The sequence below is a fragment of the Trachinotus anak genome, unplaced genomic scaffold (genome assembly GCF_046630095.1).
Source record: "Trachinotus anak isolate AG129_WGS33_773 ecotype Australia unplaced genomic scaffold, CSIRO_AGI_Tana_v1 ptg000023l, whole genome shotgun sequence".
NCBI classification, from domain to species: Eukaryota; Metazoa; Chordata; class Actinopteri; order Carangiformes; family Carangidae; genus Trachinotus; species Trachinotus anak.
The window spans coordinates 2,774,173-2,792,209 of record NW_027273874.1 but is presented as its reverse complement, the minus strand read 5'-3'; the positions used below and the strand labels follow the sequence as shown (position 1 = coordinate 2,792,209).

The following is an 18,037-nucleotide window of genomic DNA, read 5'->3' as shown; positions in this document are numbered from 1 at the left end:
TGTTGGCCTTGTTTTTGCTGTATGTCCACGTCTGTCCTCCTAAACACTGTTATTGGTACTGTATATACATGGTAGCCTACATAGAGAGACACAAAAAACTGGCGTCATTCCTTGTTCGCACAAAAATACTTTGCCAATAAAGCTGATTTTGATTCTTTGGAAAACGTTGGAAACTGTATTATATTTCAACGGAACGACACTACACTGGCTCCCCCGAAAAAACACAAACAAAAACAAACATCTACAGTACCATGGGCGAAGTCAGTTGCAAAGAATTGTCTCCTCACGCTTTCCGTAGTAGGTCATCGTCTTCCCTGTAAACATGGCTGCCATCAGGAGCGGGGTGACTCCGGGCTGCCTAGCAAGATGTTTCCTGAGACAGACTGGAAAACCGAGCCGAGGCAGTCACCCGCTTTCAGACATTTGGAGCCACGTAGGTCTTCTTCACGTTTACACGTCTGCGGCTTTATTCCTGCCCCTGAATTAAAAATACAAACAGCGACTTTCTCCGGCTAACTCGCTAGCCGGCTAGCATCCTCGCTGCGTAGTTACGTGTGCGTGCCTCCTGTGTGACTTTGACAGTAACAGCATATCTGTAAATTAAACATGTTTAATATAACAATTAAATCGTTAGGGTTTTAAATAGCAGTAACGTAGACTGTCAAGGTAGAGGCACTGGAAGATGTTGAAATAACATCAGGACCTTAGTAATGACTTTATTGCAACGTGCTATAATATTTCTCCAGGGGTAAAGTCACTGGGCCTGTTTCTCTGCCACAAGCTCAGCTGTTTGGTGGTCAGGATGGGTTCATATGTTAATAAGCTAATTAACCCATGGTTAAGCTCAAACCGCAGGTATAAACTTAAACCCAGCTGCAGTCCGGTATAAACTCCCAAATGCCACAAGAGGTCACTGCATCTTAGGTTTAACTATAAAAAAACGACCTGCGGTTCTCCTCTGAATTAGGTGACTAACTTTAATAATCATTATCAAAATGGTCACTATCAAAATGATTAATTTTCTGTTGGTTAATTAGACTGAGAGTTTCTGGTTATGTCAGGTTCACGTTAGAAAGCCACAGGAACACAGTGACACAGAAACAGTATTTGTCATCAGGTTGTTGTTGTTGTTGTTGTTGTTTATTGTGTGAAGTGTGAACTCAACTGACAATCTGACCCTCTGCTTTCTAAATAGCGGTTGCTCCAGAGATCCCACCTGCACACAGTGTTGGAGTGTCGCAGTCCCGCCACCAGGGCTCTGCTGGGCCGCAGGCACCACGGGAAGTTCCTCTGGGTGAACGCCGTGGCAGTCAGACACAACAGCTCACAGGTGATTAGGCTTCTAATAAAGCTGCTGTTGTCTGAGAGGTTTCAGTGACCGGCAGCTCTGTGGGATCAAAGTCAGGTCAACCTCAGAGTTCAGGTGGAACTGCTGCAAACACCCTGAGGTGTAAAGTTCACATTTAGCCGTAGAAGAAGTTCTAGCTACAATATGTTGGGTTTTTTTAATATTTTTGGATCTTACTTGCAGGAGTGTTCATCAAGACTGATTTACAGCAGAGAAAAATAAGCATTTTGTACATTAGATTAACGATTAAATTTGAGACTATTAGCTTGTGTTACTGCCTCGTTTACAGTGATTACTGATGTAAGCAAATCTTATATCACAACAGAAAGTAAAGTAACAGTGAAGTGTGTAGTCTCTTTATTAAAACACCTGCCAATCAGTCAGTATTGACAGTAACAGGTTTTAATACAATTTTATGAATTTCAGATAATTAATCACCTGTTTTATTTACATTTGAATCACAGATTTCTCTTAAAAACACTTAAAGGCACCTGTTTTATCAAAGAAATACAATGTAGATCTGATATTTTTCTGTTACTGTTGAACTTCTGTCAATTATCATCACCAAGAGTAGGTGATAAAATCTTTTATCACAGAAATTTTATATCGTGATATCGATATAAATTGTGGATGTACATACTTAGAATAACAAAATGCAAATGTCTGTGTTTGGCTGATCCAGGAAAGCAGTCGTGCTCACTGATTTGCAACCTTGCCAGCAATAAACTGATACCACTTCAGGTATTGAATAGCTGCACTGGTGTAAACTCTATGGAAGAATCTCTTAGTGGTGGCAAAAGTTATATAGCCCATCCACAACCAGTGCTATGTCATGAGCTGCTGTAGCTCAGTTATCAAACTAGTGTGCATATTTTATGTGATTTTATGATGCACAGAATTTTGCTAAGAGTCCCTTTGTTGGTTACATTCATTTTAAATTGTTACATTCCTACTAAAATGTATCTTGTTACACTGATATTAGATGTATATTGATATTTCCAGATCCCACCTGATGATGGATCAATAGTGGCTCCAGTGGCACAAGCAATCCCTGAACAGGTGGCTGAGACTACATCTGAAATTCTCTACATCTGTCTACAGTTAGTTGCCGTCTAACTTGAATGACGTTACTCCATTTTCATTGATAATTTCAGATCCCAGTTGAAACCCTCTCCATGGCAGCAGCAGTAGCAGACAGCTCTGCTCCTCCTCCACTCGTGGATCCATCCCCCGTGCTTGTGTCCACTGACCCCACCCCTGTTTTAGCGCAGCCAGTCATTGAGCAGGTGGCTGGTGCTGCACCGACGGCAGCGGACGTCCTGCAAGCTGCGACTACAGAACCCACTTTAGCAGAGCTGGGGCTGGCCAGCCACACACCTGTGGGACTGATCCAGAACTTGTTAGAGTACATGCACCTGGATCTCGGTTTGCCCTGGTGGGGGGCCATCGTTGTAGGTAAGTGCCGCTCAGCAAAAAGTATCTAACCGTGATATTTTCCTTGATTCTGAGCAACACAAACGATGTGCATTAAATTTCCTGTGTCCTCCTTCAATCTGTTCTTCCTCTTTCCCGTCTCTGTGAATCTGTCACTCGTACAGGAACAGTGCTGGCTCGTCTGGCTGTGTTTCCAGTCATTGTGAAGGGCCAGAGAGAGGCAGCCAAGCTGAACAATGTGCTGCCTGAGATGACCAAACTCACCAACAAGATGAGCGAGGCCAAACAGAGTGGAAACAAATTTGAATGTAATTTTTCATCCTTCTTTCTCCATTGAACTTTACTTTTTGGTCACAATGCAGATGTGTGTGTGTGTCTGTGTGTCTGTGTGTCTGTGTGTCTGTGTGTCTGTGTGTGTGTGTGTGTGTGTGTGTGTGTGTGTGTGTGTGTGTGTGTGTGTGTGTCTGTGTGTGTCCAGTATGAACAACTTGTCATGGCTATTGATGTTGTGTTGCAGTTGCCAAAGCCTACTCTGACCTGACCTTGTTCCAGAAGAAGCACGATGTGAATCCTCTCCGTGGCTTCCTGGTTCCTCTGGTGCAGGTCAGTTTCTCCCCCTTTATATTTTACCGAGCTACAACACTTTAACAATATCTTTTAATGTTTTTGATATTTAAAAAATTACAAACCTCAATTTCCCGGTCAAGTTCAACAGTATAAATCTTAGTGATTAAAGAAAGATAAATGTTCATGTCTGTGTTTCTATTATTGTCCTATTATAGGGTCAAACCTGAAATAAATGAATGAATGATCAGGAACTGGTTACTGATCAAGACAAATCACTTATCCGTCTTTCCCGCAGGCACCAGTCTTCGTCTCCTTCTTCATCGCACTGAGGAAGATGGCGTATCTGCCAGTGCCTAGCATGCAGACAGGAGGTCTGCTCTGGTTTCCAGACCTGACGGCAGCAGATCCTTTTTACATTCTGCCCATAGCCGTCACTGGAACCATGTTCTTCATCCTGGAGGTGAGGCTGCTTTTAATCTACTGCTCTTCTTCTCCCTCTTCTTCTTCTTCTTCTTCTTCTTCTTCTTCTTCTTCTTCATCGTCTTCTTCTTCTTCATCGTCTTCTTCTTCTCCTCCTCCTCCTCCTCCTCCTCCTCCTCCTCCTCCTCCTCCTCCATCTCCATCTCCTTCTGCTTCTGCTTCTGCTTCTGCTTCAGTCCAGAATAAAGAATCAGCATGAGCCTTAAATTGTGAAAATTGTAAACTCTTGTTTACAGCTCTTGTTGTAAACTCTAATAATAACCACATCCATCATTTTTTTTCTCTTCCAGTTGGGTGCAGAGTCTGGTATTGACAACCCCAATCTGAAAGCCATGAAGACTGTGTTCAGGATCATGCCCTTAGTCATCCTTCCCCTCACTATCAACTTCCCCACGGTCAGTCTGTCATTCACTCAAATCAATTTTTGTTCTTGTTGTACAGGTTGAACTCACCTCAAATCTTACCAAAAGGGCACTTAGTACCAGAAAACACACCTTAAAGTTCATTTCTTCTCAAACTAACTTCAGGCAGTGTTCACCTACTGGCTGACCTCTAACTGCTTCTCCTTGGGTCAAGTCGCCCTGCTCAGACACCCGCTGGTCAGAGACAGGCTGAGGATCCCAGAGAGGATCAAACACCCAGACAACGCTCTGCCTCAAAGTGACGGCTTCATCGCAAGCATGAAGAAGGGTTGGTCTTCTAACCATAAAACTAAAACATCAGGACATTTAATAGATTGGTTATTGATTGTAATGTTAAGCCATAAAGGCATTTATTTACTCAAAAAAAAAAAAAAAAAGACAGGAATTTGCAACACTGATTGTTTCTGTCTTTGCACTTGTTGTAACTCTGTGTGTGTTTCCAGGCTGGAAGAATGCTCAGCTGGCTCAGCAGCTGGAAGAGAGAGAAAGGAGGATCAAAAATCATCTGGACCTCGCTGCTAAAGGTCAGTGCCCCATTGCTTTAGCAACTTTACACCCTCATGTGGTTTTGATTTAGGAAAAAGGTGCAAAATGGAAGATAGGAAAATAATACATTGGTATGTGGCATTTAAAAAAAACACAATGGATAAAATGACCAAAATATGTGAGTTTATCACAATTTATTTGCACAATAATTGCTCATGAAAACTGGAAAAATGAGTTGGTGTGCAAGTGCAGAACAGGCGCTCCCCCTTGTAGCTGCAGCCAGTTATGTCGTAATGACACTTAAAGAAACTGGGACTCGATGAGGACTGTATTGTGTTGTGTCTTTGCTGATGAGCCCTTTGCACCGGACTGTGAGAAAATAAATGGTGGATTACATGTAACAATACCTGAAAATACCTGCCTCTGAAAAGACACGTCTTTCACCGAACAATTGCATAAGATCTCCACATTGAAAAGAATGTTTTTTGCTGCATATTCACTTCACTTCATGGATAAGTAAAGGTGTGATTAAACAGACAAGACAGGAATGCATTTTGAATTCTGCTGCAGCTACAGCCTCAGTTCCATCATCCGTGTGCGCTGCTGTTGAGTCAACAGGGCCTTAAAGTTGTCTCACTGCAAAATTAGTGAGCGATGAATTTGTGGAGAAATGCACCTTTATCAAGTTGGATTCATGGAGGATTAAAAATAGTGATTTTGTTATTGCTGAAATATCGCAACTGCACTCAGTGAGTATCTTACTCATTTGTTTTTATTGCATTTAATGTCGTGTCAGACTAGTGCTGAGATGATTTAGTCAATTCCCACATTAACTGTTAAGCAATGTTGTTGTAAAACTGTCAGAAATTCACTTTTTCCAGCATCTCAAATTTAAATATTTTTTATGACTGTAAACTAAATGATCTTTTCTGCACTGTTTGCAGCCTTTTTATAGACCAACAGTGAATCTGTCATGTGAGACGATCATTTGTAGATTTGTCAATGGTGAAAATAATCATTAGCTTTAGCCTTACATCAAGCAAACATATTTACTAAACCATTTCCTGTATGGTTTTTATCTGCAAACAGACAATTGGGGATTTGCAGGTTTTCAGACAAGTATAATGTTAATGAAGGCTCACTCTCAGGAACAGACACCAGTGTTTATAAAGTGCACTTGCACATCTTGAAAACTAGAGGGAGCTGTTTGCACAATTATTTCTCTGCTGCCTTGTAACACCTCCACATGCACTGAAACTAAGACTGTCTTTACAACAAACACTTCAATACATGTATTTTCTTCAGTTTCTTGTTCCTTAAAGTGTTTCTGTCCATTTTTCTCTACAGGCCCTCTGAGGCAGACATTTACCCACAATCCTCTAGACCAGAACCCTCCCATGGCTGCAGCATCAGCTAAAGACAAGCAAGATCATGGCAAAACAAAGCCATGGAAGGACACTATTGTATAAGTTTTACTTGCTCATGGTGTGATGGTATCATGATTTATGTACATATTTATGGTTTGAAGAGCGAACAGATTGGGAAGGGGTTGTGACGTTGTATTATTCTAATTAAAAATGTAAAATCTGCCCCAAAACACCCACTTTGTTGCGTACATTGTCTTAATATTTGAGCACACAATACAAGATGAATGAAAGAAATTGAAGTCATTTATGTTGTCCAAAAGTCATTTTATTATAAATACGTGTTTGCAGCTCAACTGTCTCAAAGTTACATTTAATAGCCTGTGTTTGAATTTGACATTTCAGAAAAAAATGAGTTACTTCGTGTAAAAATAGCCCTTTACTTCTATAGACCTCACAGATGACAGTATAAAACTTTATTTGAACTTTTTCCTTGACATATTTATTGCTTTGACATAGTCTGATTTCTTTTATTGCTTGATTTTCTTTTTGCAAATGTATTAATAATAATACCAAGGCTATTCCTATGGTCAGCAGTGCTTTCAGTTTCAAGGATGTTCTCCCATCCACTTCTACATTGGCACCATATTAATTTGCCACCTTCCAGTATGATCAAAAAGATATTACATGTATGTAATTGCACAAATATCGATTAAATAACTCTGTACTGTTCTGCAATAGAAACAGGAGTAGATTTCTTCAGGAGTGCATTAAAGTGTTCTCTGAAGTCACAGTCAGCTATAGTGAAATCTTGCCATCAAGCACCCGGGCGCCATCATCATCATAACATCACCGGGCGATGACTGACAGGTCAGAGAGCTGGGTCCAGCTCAAGCCCGAATCTCCGTCCATCGAGGCCACGTGGCAGCAGCGACTGGGCAAGATAATTTCAGGTTGAGCCTCTATGTTTGTGCGTCATCAGTCTCCGGCAGGGTGTTAAAATCAAACGTCTCTACTCTGCCTTGTCATCAACATCCATTTCAGTCAGAACAGAGTAGCACACTTTCTGAATCAGCACTCCAGATTTCGCTGAAAGAGGTGGAGACAGGAGAAAGGTCAGAGAAACGTGTGCATCAGCCTGAATCCGGCTGTCATTTAAAACAGCTGGATTCAGTTAAAGTCTACATCAATAAAAATCAACACTTCAGGATTCAAGCTAAGCAGCTGCACATCAGCAAAATTCACATGAAATGGTTTTATTGTTGTGAAAAGATGAAACACGTTGAGTTTCATACATCCTGCTGTGCATTTAATGAAATGTAGTTAAGAGATGTATCTTTCTATCGAGAAAAAGGACTAAAATAGGACTATAAACACAACCATATAAGGTGCAAGCTTTCGTTCAGGTAATGAGACAAATAACTGGAGACAGAATTCCCCCACAGGCAGAAGTCTGTTCTGTAAGAGTGGAGAGGTTGTGTAATAAATAGAAAGGATATCGTAGTGACAACAATGATAAGAAAACCCTGCGGGTCTCTTACCAATGAAGCGCCGTATCCACATTGGCCTCTTCTTGGCCGGAGTGTAGCAGCAGAGGAAGTAGACGGGCACTCCTGACAGGGCGATGCCGATGCCGATCAGAGAGTTGATGGTGTCACTGTAGAGCGGCACAACCACCAGGAAGACGGTGAGGAGACAGAAAATGATGGGGTATAAGAGACTGAGCTGTGGGAGGAGGAGAGAAGGAAGAGATGAGATGATGAATCACCACATTGGATATGAAAGAAGCTAAAACGGTAAAATTATGACCCCCTTTTGGTTTGATCCCGGATTTTTTAACAGCATTTGTTTGCTTGACGTTAGTGATTTGTGGCCTTCGATTGTTGAACTGTTCCTTCCAAATCTAACTAAGTTATTGAACTGCTCTTATACTTTTTAGCATTGCCTTAAGTCATATCTCACAATCTGCACCAGTGACTGCAGTAAAATACTAAACCAGCTTACCTTCAGGGGTCTCTTTCTCTCTGGCTGCTTCCAGCGCAGATACAGTTGCCCCAAAATGGACAGACCCACAAAGAACCAGTAGCTGAAGCTGTAGTAGTTTATCAACCTGAAGACGTCTTCAACACACAGGTATATCAGAGCCATGATGCCCTGCAGAGACGCACGAGAAACAGTATGAGTCAGACTAAGTAATGTGGGAATGAATGGAAAGACAGAATCCTTGGCAGCTAAATCTGACATTTAGACAACAGAAAATAAAAGGATGCTAAGGGCTGACTGACGTTGAAGAGCAGGGCGGGGATGGGAGTGTAGCGGTGGACATGGATCATGCACAGGTAATCGGGCAGGTGGCCCTCTCTGGAGCCCACGAAGAACAGCCTTTAAAGACACAAAAAAAATGAATCAGGGAGTGGTGATGAGTGACGATGATGGACAGACGTGACAATGAGTGGCGTTCTGGCAACAACGGGATGAAGTGGGTTCACAGAATATTCACGTGCCACTCACCTGGAGGAGGCCAGAATGGAGGCGTTGAGTCCTCCAAAGCAGGACAGAGCCACGGCGAGGGGAATAGTCCAGTTCATCACACCAAACACCTGGTCCGCAAATGTCTGTAGAGAGAAAAGACAGAAGGACCTTAAACAAAAGCTGCACTTGATGAGTATAAAGCTAGAGTAGAGTGATTTATCAAGGCACCTACCACAGCCACAGCATCACTGTCTAAGATTGCGTTCATGGGGAGGATGGTGTAGTACGCCACGTTGGTCAGGATGTAGATCACAGTCACTACAGGCATGGAGATAGCAATAGCCAGTGGCAGGTTCCTGTAATTCACACAAAGAGACAGCAGGGGGAAGCAAAACAGATGAGATAAGGAGACTGAGTCTTGGTTAGGAGAGCGTTGAAGTGATGGGGCGATTCATCGGGAGTCTCCGGGTCAAGAGCTGATCAACCCCGTGGTTTAAGGGAAGGATGGGGATTGGGATAACGAGTGGGTGTTTGTCACTTAATCTGCCTGGGAACTCTGGAAGAAGCTTGTGATCCAATCACATGTGTAGTCTTAGGCCATTTACTCAGTATCTGGCTGTGTGAATCACACCTCCACAGACACACACAGACACCTACACACATACTTTCATTGTGGTTTCCACAAGAAACATCACAACAAACTATTAAGCAATTTCCTCTTCCTGGCTCTTCATCTCTGTGTATTGCTTACTACTCAACAGGTTATTTGTTATGGACTGACATCTCGCAGAGGGGAGCAGTGTAATATGATGAATATAATGTCTACATATCCACATATGTGAAGTAAATTGTAAAAGCTGGTGTGAGTGACATACCAACATGAAGTAATACTCAGTTGCAGATTCAGAAATCAGGATCAAAAAATGAGCTAACAAGTTTCATTCATTCAATAAATACCTTCGACTCATCAGTGTCAAAGGGAAATAAGTGGTAAATACAGAAGGGAAATATAGTAGGACAATATTTAATGGCACCCTTGAAGGATTTTTCTGTGTTTTTAGCCATGCTAGCTGCGTAGGCGTGGCAGTGTGTCAGTCAGTCCACCACTTTGGTCCTAACTAAAATATTTCAACAACTATTAGATGGATTGCCAGGAAATGCATAATGCAGAAACTAAAACGATAAACATGGTCAGCCATCGTTGAGGACCAACTCTCAGTGTTGACTGAAGTCAGTAGAGACAGTTAGAATGATTATTCATTTCCAAACGCTCATATAGGTACAGCTGGTGCTTAAGAAAGAAAAAAACGAAACAGGCTGAACTGTTGTCAGGGCCTGGCCTCCTCACCTCTCTGGGTTTTTGATCTCCTCCGTGACAAAGTTGAGGGTGTCCCATCCAGAGTAGGAGAACAGAGCTGAGTACAGAGCCAGAGCAATGTCCCCTGGGTCATGAGATGAGCCATCGAAGAGGCCCTCGAAGTTCTGAGTGTGACCTGAAAAATACCAAAACGATCATCTAATTATTGTTATATTGTTAAATCACTTAAAGAATCAAATTCCTATCTCCATACACTATTTGTAAGTAAGAATCATGACTTAGTCAATCATTAAAACTTCATAAACCAACAGCAGGTGTCATCTAAGTCTGATTATTGTTGCCATTTAAGTATTTGCTTTGATAATGTTCAGATTTTAGGATATCCTGGAGGATTTAAGATTAGAGACAGTCAGAGTCAGCGATAGAGTCAGCACCTTGTCCAATCTTCACCAGGCCTGTGATGATGACAGCGATGAGAGCGATGACTTTGGCGTAGGTAAAGAAGTCCTGGACCCTGGTGCCCCACTTCACATAGGCACAGTTCACAAAGGTCAGCAAACCTGAGAGGGAAGAACCACAAGTAAGATCATAATTATCCATTTATTAATCATACCCCTCCCACCCCTCCACCCCCCACACACACACAGAAACAAACTCTGTAAACTGAGTGTGTGCCAGCATGTTTCCGTGTGCGAGTATGGCTGATTTAAGGAAACGCTGCTGCTGACTCAAGCAGACTGGCTTGTTGTTGTTCAGATGAGGAAACAGCTGAGGGCAGCACATACAACCTCACACACACACACACACACACACACACACACACACAGTCACAAGGCCACACAGGTACAGTCATGGAAGTAAGACTAACTTTAAGGGCCATAAACGAGAGTTTATGAACAACTGATAGGAAAAGCGAAGCGGTCTTTTCATTTATTGCCCTCCTTCACTTTGAGCAGCTTTGATGTTCTTAGAAAAGGGAAATTTTTTTGTGCAACTTATCTGTGTCTTATCAGCACACGATCCCTCCTAGTTCATAAATGTGGAAATAGCCAGGCACGTGATTTCAGCTCATTTTATGTTATCCAGTTGTAAAGCAGCAACAGTGAGCTTCATACACACTGCTCCTCTTTTCATCATGTTGTCATTTATTTCTCTTTTTTTTCTGTTAAAAAAAAATCTCCTCCTTGTGATGAAAGTATTTATTGTGTAAATCATCCCCCTGACTCTGCAGGTCTTGTAAGCACTGATTAAACAAATTCACCTGCAAACAAGCTGAGCGGACACATTTTATCTACACTACAGTCAAGCTCATAACGCTCCCGCTCACAGATTGGACTTATCGCTCCACACTGACCTCCACCAGACATTTAAAGAAGAGACCAAAACAAGATTGCATCACCGCCTTCTCCTCCGCATTGACCACCTCCAGCCACGGAAAAGGGAGGCGAATCATAACACTATCATCTTCCACCACATTGACAAGAAGAGGATCATAACAAGTCTGTTCCCAACAGGACGCCCGGTCAAACACAACAAAACACAATGCCTCAGACAGAGGCGACCAGCGATGAGCGGTGGAGAGGGAGACTGTGCCACACAGAAAGTAGTGGGCGTGGTGTGTTGACAGTGAAAGGTTAGAAGGGTGGGAGGTGTGAGATTGGGTTTAGGAGGCTGGCTGACTGGTAGTGGAAGACAAACATGGTCCAGATGTGAGGTGAAATGGAGATCTTGGAAAACTCATTCACTGGCTCCACTGTTGACTCGTGTGAGAATGCAAATCTATGACTCTGGATGTCCGCTGCTAAAAAGTATTCAATTTACATGTAACTGAATGAAAGAATGATGAGATCCTAAAAAATCATATAGATTTGGTTCATTCTTGACTCTGTGTACCAATGGTGTTTTCTGCTTACTGCTTACTGCTGTTGGATTAAAGGTTTTCATTCTGACTCATAATTTGAAAACCAAGGGGGCAAAATTTTCCCTCACTTTCTCACTTCATAAGTCAACCGAAAATGAGAAAAAAAAGTGTTTGATATTGTCTGAATGCTTGGTGGTCCTTTGCAGTACCTATGTTACATTACTCATCAAGCCTATTTCTGCCAAGAAAAGAAATACGTACATGAAAAATTTGATCTGACAGACAATTTACTACCATTTAAACGTTTTAAATAATAATTTAATACATCTAAATAAAATCATATACATATCATATGTAAGATTAAATAAAATCTTATCTATATATATATATATATATATATATATATAGAGAGAGAGAGAGAGAGAGAATTAATAAAATAATATTTTATTATTAATAAATATATAGTAATAGTGATACATATATTTACTTATTAAGGCATATCAAGTCTTTTTTGGGATTTTCTAATAATGAACTAAGTCATAATTATTATAGTTAATAAGTCAAAAATAGAAAGTGCTAAGTTGGAATTTTGATTTAATTTGACACAATAATGAGACACTATTTGTGATTATGAAATACTTATGAGATACTTTTAATCAGTATCTCATAAGTTTGAATTATAATGTTGAAACTTGGACTTACTGTCTCATCAATTTTATTTACAAAACTTTGACTTTATATCTGATTGTTTTTAGTTGTAATTGAGATAATTCTGATTTAGTATATTATGATTTTAGACTTTTTATTTTAATCATGCAAACATTTTCATCATTTTTTTTTCTTCTTTTTCTTGGCATGAATGGGCTTCTGTATAAATTGGACCAACTTCAGTTAAAGTCCCATGAGAAGTTTTACCTCAAACTAAGAAAAAAAATAGGATGTAAAAAATGACCTTTTAACAATAATAACATGACCGAAAACCTTTTCGTAATCTCGACTACATTAGAGTAAAATTGGGATACAGAGGAGCTACAGTTTCACAATTGCAGTCCCAGAGAGTAAAACCTTCTCAGTGAGACCTTCGCTAACAAGGTTGAATTTGTTTTAAACTTCAATCCTGTGCTGAGCTGTCAGTTGCCCGTTATCCTCTCAGGTCAGATTCTCCGTGCACTAAGGACTTTACCTCACAGCTATCAGCACTCACAGCACTCCTCCGACCACTGCTTATCGGACCATGGCGTAAGTGAGTATGCGTGGCTGCCTTGCAGGTGGGTGGATGAATAAGTAATATTTATTGCAAACCAGCACAATATGTGTATTTTTTTATCTAGATTATCAGGGTTTATCCGTGATTTGTTGCTTTAATAAGCTCTCCGTCTGTCTTTGTCTTCTTGTCTCTGTGTCTGGTTGCCAGAGTGTTGGTATTTCTTTGCCTCTAAAGTAGTGCTCAGTTGCCTCGGTGAGCAGCCCTGTGAATTTCTTATTGGTTTGATTAATTCTGTTTGTCAGCTTAGCTCTTTCTCAGTGCCGCTGTGCTTTGATTATCTCAGCAATTTGGGCCACACCCACGCTGAAAGGTCACCTCTACGTTTATGAAGAGTTTGCCATGAGAAATGCCATGACTCAAGTCCACATGTGAGACACTGCTGAGATTTCTAAATGATGGGATTGAGTAAAATGGCCTTTTCCTTTACTCCTCCTAAGTTTTTTGGGTTGCTCAGTTCCTCCTTCATCTGATGTCAGTGAGTCTGTCTGCTGCAGACCTGCTGACCTCAGCTGTGGTGTCACCGTTTTTCACTTCCCCAGTCTCTGAAGCTCACGTGCTTTGTCTAAGATGTGAAACCAACAGTGGCGATGACAGCTATCATCACTCATTCCGTAGGTCACTTGCTCTTGTTCTGTCACACACAAGGAACAGCTGCACACTCACACACTCCAGATGTGTACTTACATATACAAGCAGCAGCCAGCAGCCTGTTGGCCAAGTATGGAGCTATACAGGTGGGGAAAATGGGCTGCACCATGTAGTTGGAGAACGTGATGGCTATGACGGCCTGGCTGGTCGGCTCGATGATCAGCAGCGACGTCCACAGACGGATGAAGGCCAGGAAACCCCCGAAGGCCTCCAGGATGTAAGCGTAGGAGGCCCCTGACTTGGTGATGGTGGTCCCCAGCTCAGCGTAGCACAGGGCCCCGAACACGGAGAAGATCCCACCAATGGTCCACACCACCAGAGACAGACCATATGAGGCGCTGTGGATGAGGACGCCCTTGGGCGAGACGAAGATCCCTGAGCCGATCATGTTGCCCACAATTAGGCAGACCCCGTTCAGGAGGGAGATCTCCTTCTTCAGCTTCATAGACTCTTGAGAATCCTCCGACTTCACAGATGGAGAGCCGCCATTAGTCGCCTCTTGCGTTGGGGTGGGGGTGTAGGATGCCATTGTTCGTGTTTTGATAGTTTATTTATCAACTGAAAAAGTGTAGGACTGCTCTCTGTACAAAATTTCAGTCAGAAACAAAAAGTTTTTTGTCTTGAAGTGAGACTTTCCCCTCAGTTATCTATGATCATCTCCCGTCATCTGTGGAGGCAACACGTAAAGTCATATGAGTGATGCTGTTACCATGGAGACCGATTTGTCATAGCAAGCATACAGCAAATACTTGTGTTGTTTCAATCCCGTCCATATGTAGTCGAACATAAACATATTTACATGCCACAGGCGCTAATGCAGGAACAAACGTGCAAAAAAAACATAAAATGACACAAGTGTGGACACTGTTGGATTTGAGAGCAGTTTGTGGATTGGAGAGCCATTAGGCCGCACAGCAAATGGCCTTTTAAGGTTGAGTGTATTGACAGAGAGAAGGGGAGCGGAGCAAACACGGCGCATGCCTAAAAACACCGGTTCTTCATTAGTTACCTTAAGCTAAGGAAGAATTACTGACTGAGACACACCGTTTTTTGACTCAGCCACCCACCAATCCAGCTACACACACACATTTGCAGAGTTTGAGGGTGTCAGCATAGTGGCTGGTCCAAAGTTCATTATCCTCAGCCTGTATGGAGTTTGATGTTGTGACAGACACATGCTAGGCAGCATGTTCAGTCACCTCTCTGCGTGACTGGCTTCTGTAAGACAGTGTTACTCCAGGCTAATAGGCTCCAATTTTCCACTATCTAATTTACTTACACATTGATCACCTTAAATTTAATTAAATGTTAATGGGGTTTTGAATGAGAAAGGGTTCGGTTTGCAGTGATACTACACATAGGTTTTCAACATATATCGCAAATCTGTTGAATTGAAATGTGTGTTCACCTCAAAAACACTTTTTTTTTTTTTTGGATGATTTACATGAAAGGATCCAGATGATGTTTAGATAAAAGGTGAAAGTTTAGATGTAACTGTTGTTTCAAGGTGATTTCAAATACTTTCTGTAAGCTTTCCTACCTGTTAGCTATGTCTGCATTTAAAAAAAAAAGTTGTGTCACCTTTAAATCATCATCAGCTCCTCAGGCCTTTCTTGATGAGCACAGCCAGACATGAGATTGATCAAACAGCTTAGAACAGTGGCTTAGATTGTGGACAAATGGAGGCTAGAAACACAGGAACACTGAAGACAGATTTAGATAGGAAGAACAATGGAGGTGTTTAGGTGTAAAAATTGATCCCAAGATGGTAAACAGACACTAAATAAGTAGATATATGAGAAAGCCGGGCCGAGAGAGAATCATCAAAGAGAGTGAGATAATCTTACATCAATATGTACAAGAACATACTTCACTGTAGACGTAAGAATTCAGATTGAAAAGTTTAAATACCTTGAGGCAGCAGCAGCAGATCAGCAGCACGTGGTTTCATGAAGGAAGTGACTGCGAAGTGAGGGACAGTATATTGAGTATCCATGCATGTGATCAAACGCGTGCCGGAGACACCGAGAGGCGAGGCTCTTAAGGTCCAAAAGTTGCTGATAAGTAGTCCTTCATGAGTTACTCAAGGTTACATCCTGGATCCTCTCCACTCAACTCTGTTATTGAAATGATTCAGCCTGCTTTTTAGGGATTAATGAGGCACTGATCAATCACACAGACCTTTTATTTTCCATGAGGATGTTTGCTTCTCTAGTGGAAATTTGAATCTGGTCTGAAAGATGACCCTGAGATATCAGGGGGAGGAATCACCCGGATGCAGGATGTCCAGCTCCTACAAAACCTTTACCACTGTAAAGGGGATACTGTGATTTGTCACACAGGCTAAACCTGAAAGTCCTCACGTCGCTCACTTGATTTGTTTTTAATGATGCAGTTGCTATTGCTGAAATGCATTTTTAAGTTAGTAAATGATATACAGGCTTGAGCTTGGTTGGTTCACCTGCATGAATCACCAGGAAGAACTGTTCTGAGGAAGGGCCGGGGGAGGAGGGGGGGGGGGGACTCACCTTCTCCAGACAGGTCTCAGCTCCGTGTGCGTCCTCCTGAGTGTCCAAAACCTGCAGCAGCAGCAGCAGCAGCAGTCTTCATTGATCTCAACGCAGAGAAACAACAAAACCCCGCGTCTACAGGTGATGAATCCCCCTGTCCTCGCCTGTTGCTCCCTGTCTCTGAGCCTCCTCGCAGACTGCGCCTCCCTCCTCTGTCTTTGCGCCGCAGCTTCCTCTTGATTTGACTGAGCTCTCTGTTCCTGCTCTGCGCTCCTCGGCTGATGCACTTGCGGCTCTTATGTACTTGTGGTTTCCAGCCAGTCAGAGGGTGGAGGCGGTGTTGGAGGGGGGGGGGGGGGGGGGGCTTTATTGGCTCGCATTGTGTCTCCTGAGTGAGTTTATGAGTGAAATTATGGGGTTTAATTAAATTATCGCGCACATCAAACGGGTGTTAAACGGTGGTCCTCTGATGAACATTACAAGGAAAAATAACAGCAACACAAAGTGTTAAGCGATATTATCATGCAAATACAACCTCAGTTCGTTAAGTGAACTCATTAGGTGGAGAGGAGACATTGTTCAAGGCCATACTGTGATCCGCGGGGTGTAAGAATGAATGAATCTAAGTGTTTAGAGTCTGAAAAATACTTGCTGGTAAAACTTGAGTCTGTCTACATACCGTAATATTTCTAAGTAACCTTTTATACTGTAATACTACATAAAATAAATAAATAAATAAAATGAAGTGAACGGAAACAGACAGGGGTAAAGCTTTGTGAAGGATTACCTGTTTGTTGTGAGGGGATAGTTGAGCTGTGGACCCCTCTTGTGGATTTTAAAAATATTGCAGGACTTGGACTATTATTGAGTCTCTAACGGGTACTTCCTTCCAGAATATTTACAGTCATCTCTGAAAAATATAAATGTAAAGAATATCATGTAATGTCTCCAGATTTTTCCCGGATCCAATATTTAGTTTTAGTTCATTTGACCTTTTTTTTCTTCTTTTTTTTTTATAAATAAATACAGGACTATCAAAAAGTAGAAATTCAAATTTAATGTCCCTTAATTATTAGCCCACACAATTAAAACACAATTAATGTGGTTGTACGCAGATATAAGGACATTTATAACTTCTATGCAGATGTGTTATTATAACTGTGTTTTACTATATTGTCATTCTCATTCAATATCCAATTATAAACCAGCCTCCACAGAAGGAGTTGTAGTTGCTGACAAAGACATTAATAAACACTTACACCTACACTATACTTTATGTGTTGTAAACCATATACTAAATGTTTATATTGAGCTTATAAAATGATTTAAAAGAGGGTTAAAGTAAGTGTTAGCCTTTTGGATTTGATATACCCATATCTATATTTTACAGATTTTGCTTTCAAATTAATACAAAACTTCTCTGATAAGCAGATAATTAAAAAACAACCTAATAGTCTATAAGCAGTGTGGAGATGTGGTCACATTCCACTTACATGGCCGTTAATCACCAAAAGTCAAATGAATCAGTGCTGATGGGGAATAAACAACTTCTTTGTCTTCCAAATGGCTGTGGTTCCTTCATTAATAGAAGGTTAAACATTCAAGTTATATGACCTTTAACACCTTCAGAAACTTTTGTCCTTCCTATTGAAGATGACTGATGTCCACAAGGAGATGATTGATGCGTACTGATGAGTGTTACATGTGAAAGATGTGATCAACGTGTGCGACCATCATCATCATCATCACACCTGTGGACTTTTGTTTGCAACTACCCCTCTTTGCTTCTTCCTTAAATCGAAAACTATTAAATTGACTCTTTTTTTTGTCTTTCTTGTTTTTTTGATTGAGACAAGTCCC

At 41.4% G+C, this 18,037-nt stretch overlaps 2 protein-coding genes across 3 annotated transcripts; one reads left to right on the top strand and one right to left on the bottom strand.

The window, feature by feature from the left end:
* Positions 1-275: 275 nt before the first annotated feature.
* oxa1l (OXA1L mitochondrial inner membrane protein) lies at positions 276-6,403 on the top strand. 2 transcript variants are annotated; one of them, XM_071459004.1, is made up of 11 exons: positions 276-433; positions 1,196-1,330; positions 2,351-2,407; positions 2,503-2,803; positions 2,947-3,090; positions 3,300-3,385; positions 3,645-3,809; positions 4,120-4,224; positions 4,357-4,519; positions 4,695-4,775; positions 6,085-6,403. In XM_071459004.1, the coding sequence occupies exons 1-11, from the start codon at positions 323-325 to the stop codon at positions 6,204-6,206; spliced, it is 1,470 nt and encodes a 489-aa protein (XP_071315105.1). In that variant the 5' UTR covers positions 276-322; the 3' UTR covers positions 6,207-6,403. The 2 variants fall into 2 exon arrangements, with proteins under 2 accessions (XP_071315105.1, XP_071315106.1); XM_071459005.1 differs by lacking the exon at positions 2,351-2,407.
* A 4-nt stretch (positions 6,404-6,407) lies between these two features.
* slc7a7 (solute carrier family 7 member 7) lies at positions 6,408-16,445 on the bottom strand. Its single transcript, XM_071459003.1, has 11 exons — positions 16,196-16,445; positions 15,579-15,629; positions 13,704-14,334; positions 10,326-10,451; positions 9,922-10,066; positions 8,806-8,929; positions 8,613-8,716; positions 8,387-8,483; positions 8,106-8,255; positions 7,643-7,826; positions 6,408-7,190 (listed from the first exon to the last, which is right to left on the bottom strand). Exons 3-11 carry the CDS (start codon positions 14,194-14,196, stop codon positions 7,114-7,116), a joined length of 1,500 nt encoding a protein of 499 aa, XP_071315104.1. The 5' UTR covers positions 14,197-14,334; positions 15,579-15,629; positions 16,196-16,445; the 3' UTR covers positions 6,408-7,113.
* Positions 16,446-18,037: the final 1,592 nt, after the last annotated feature.

Bases quoted from the DNA above. Each gene is read 5' to 3' on its own strand.
- oxa1l (XM_071459004.1), top strand. From the start codon at position 323: ATGGCTGCCATCAGGAGCGGGGTGACTCCGGGCTGCCTAGCAAGATGT. The intron at 2,408-2,502 runs GTGGCTGAGACT...TGATAATTTCAG, and splicing joins CACAAGCAATCCCTGAACAG to ATCCCAGTTGAAACCCTCTC. The intron at 2,804-2,946 runs GTAAGTGCCGCT...TCACTCGTACAG, and splicing joins GTGGGGGGCCATCGTTGTAG to GAACAGTGCTGGCTCGTCTG.
- slc7a7 (XM_071459003.1), bottom strand. From the start codon at position 14,196: ATGGCATCCTACACCCCCACCCCAACGCAAGAGGCGACTAATGGCGGC. The intron at 8,930-9,921 runs GTGAGGAGGCCA...TGTGAATTACAG, and splicing joins GAGATCAAAAACCCAGAGAG to GAACCTGCCACTGGCTATTG. The intron at 8,717-8,805 runs GTAGGTGCCTTG...TTCTCTCTACAG, and splicing joins ACAGTGATGCTGTGGCTGTG to ACATTTGCGGACCAGGTGTT.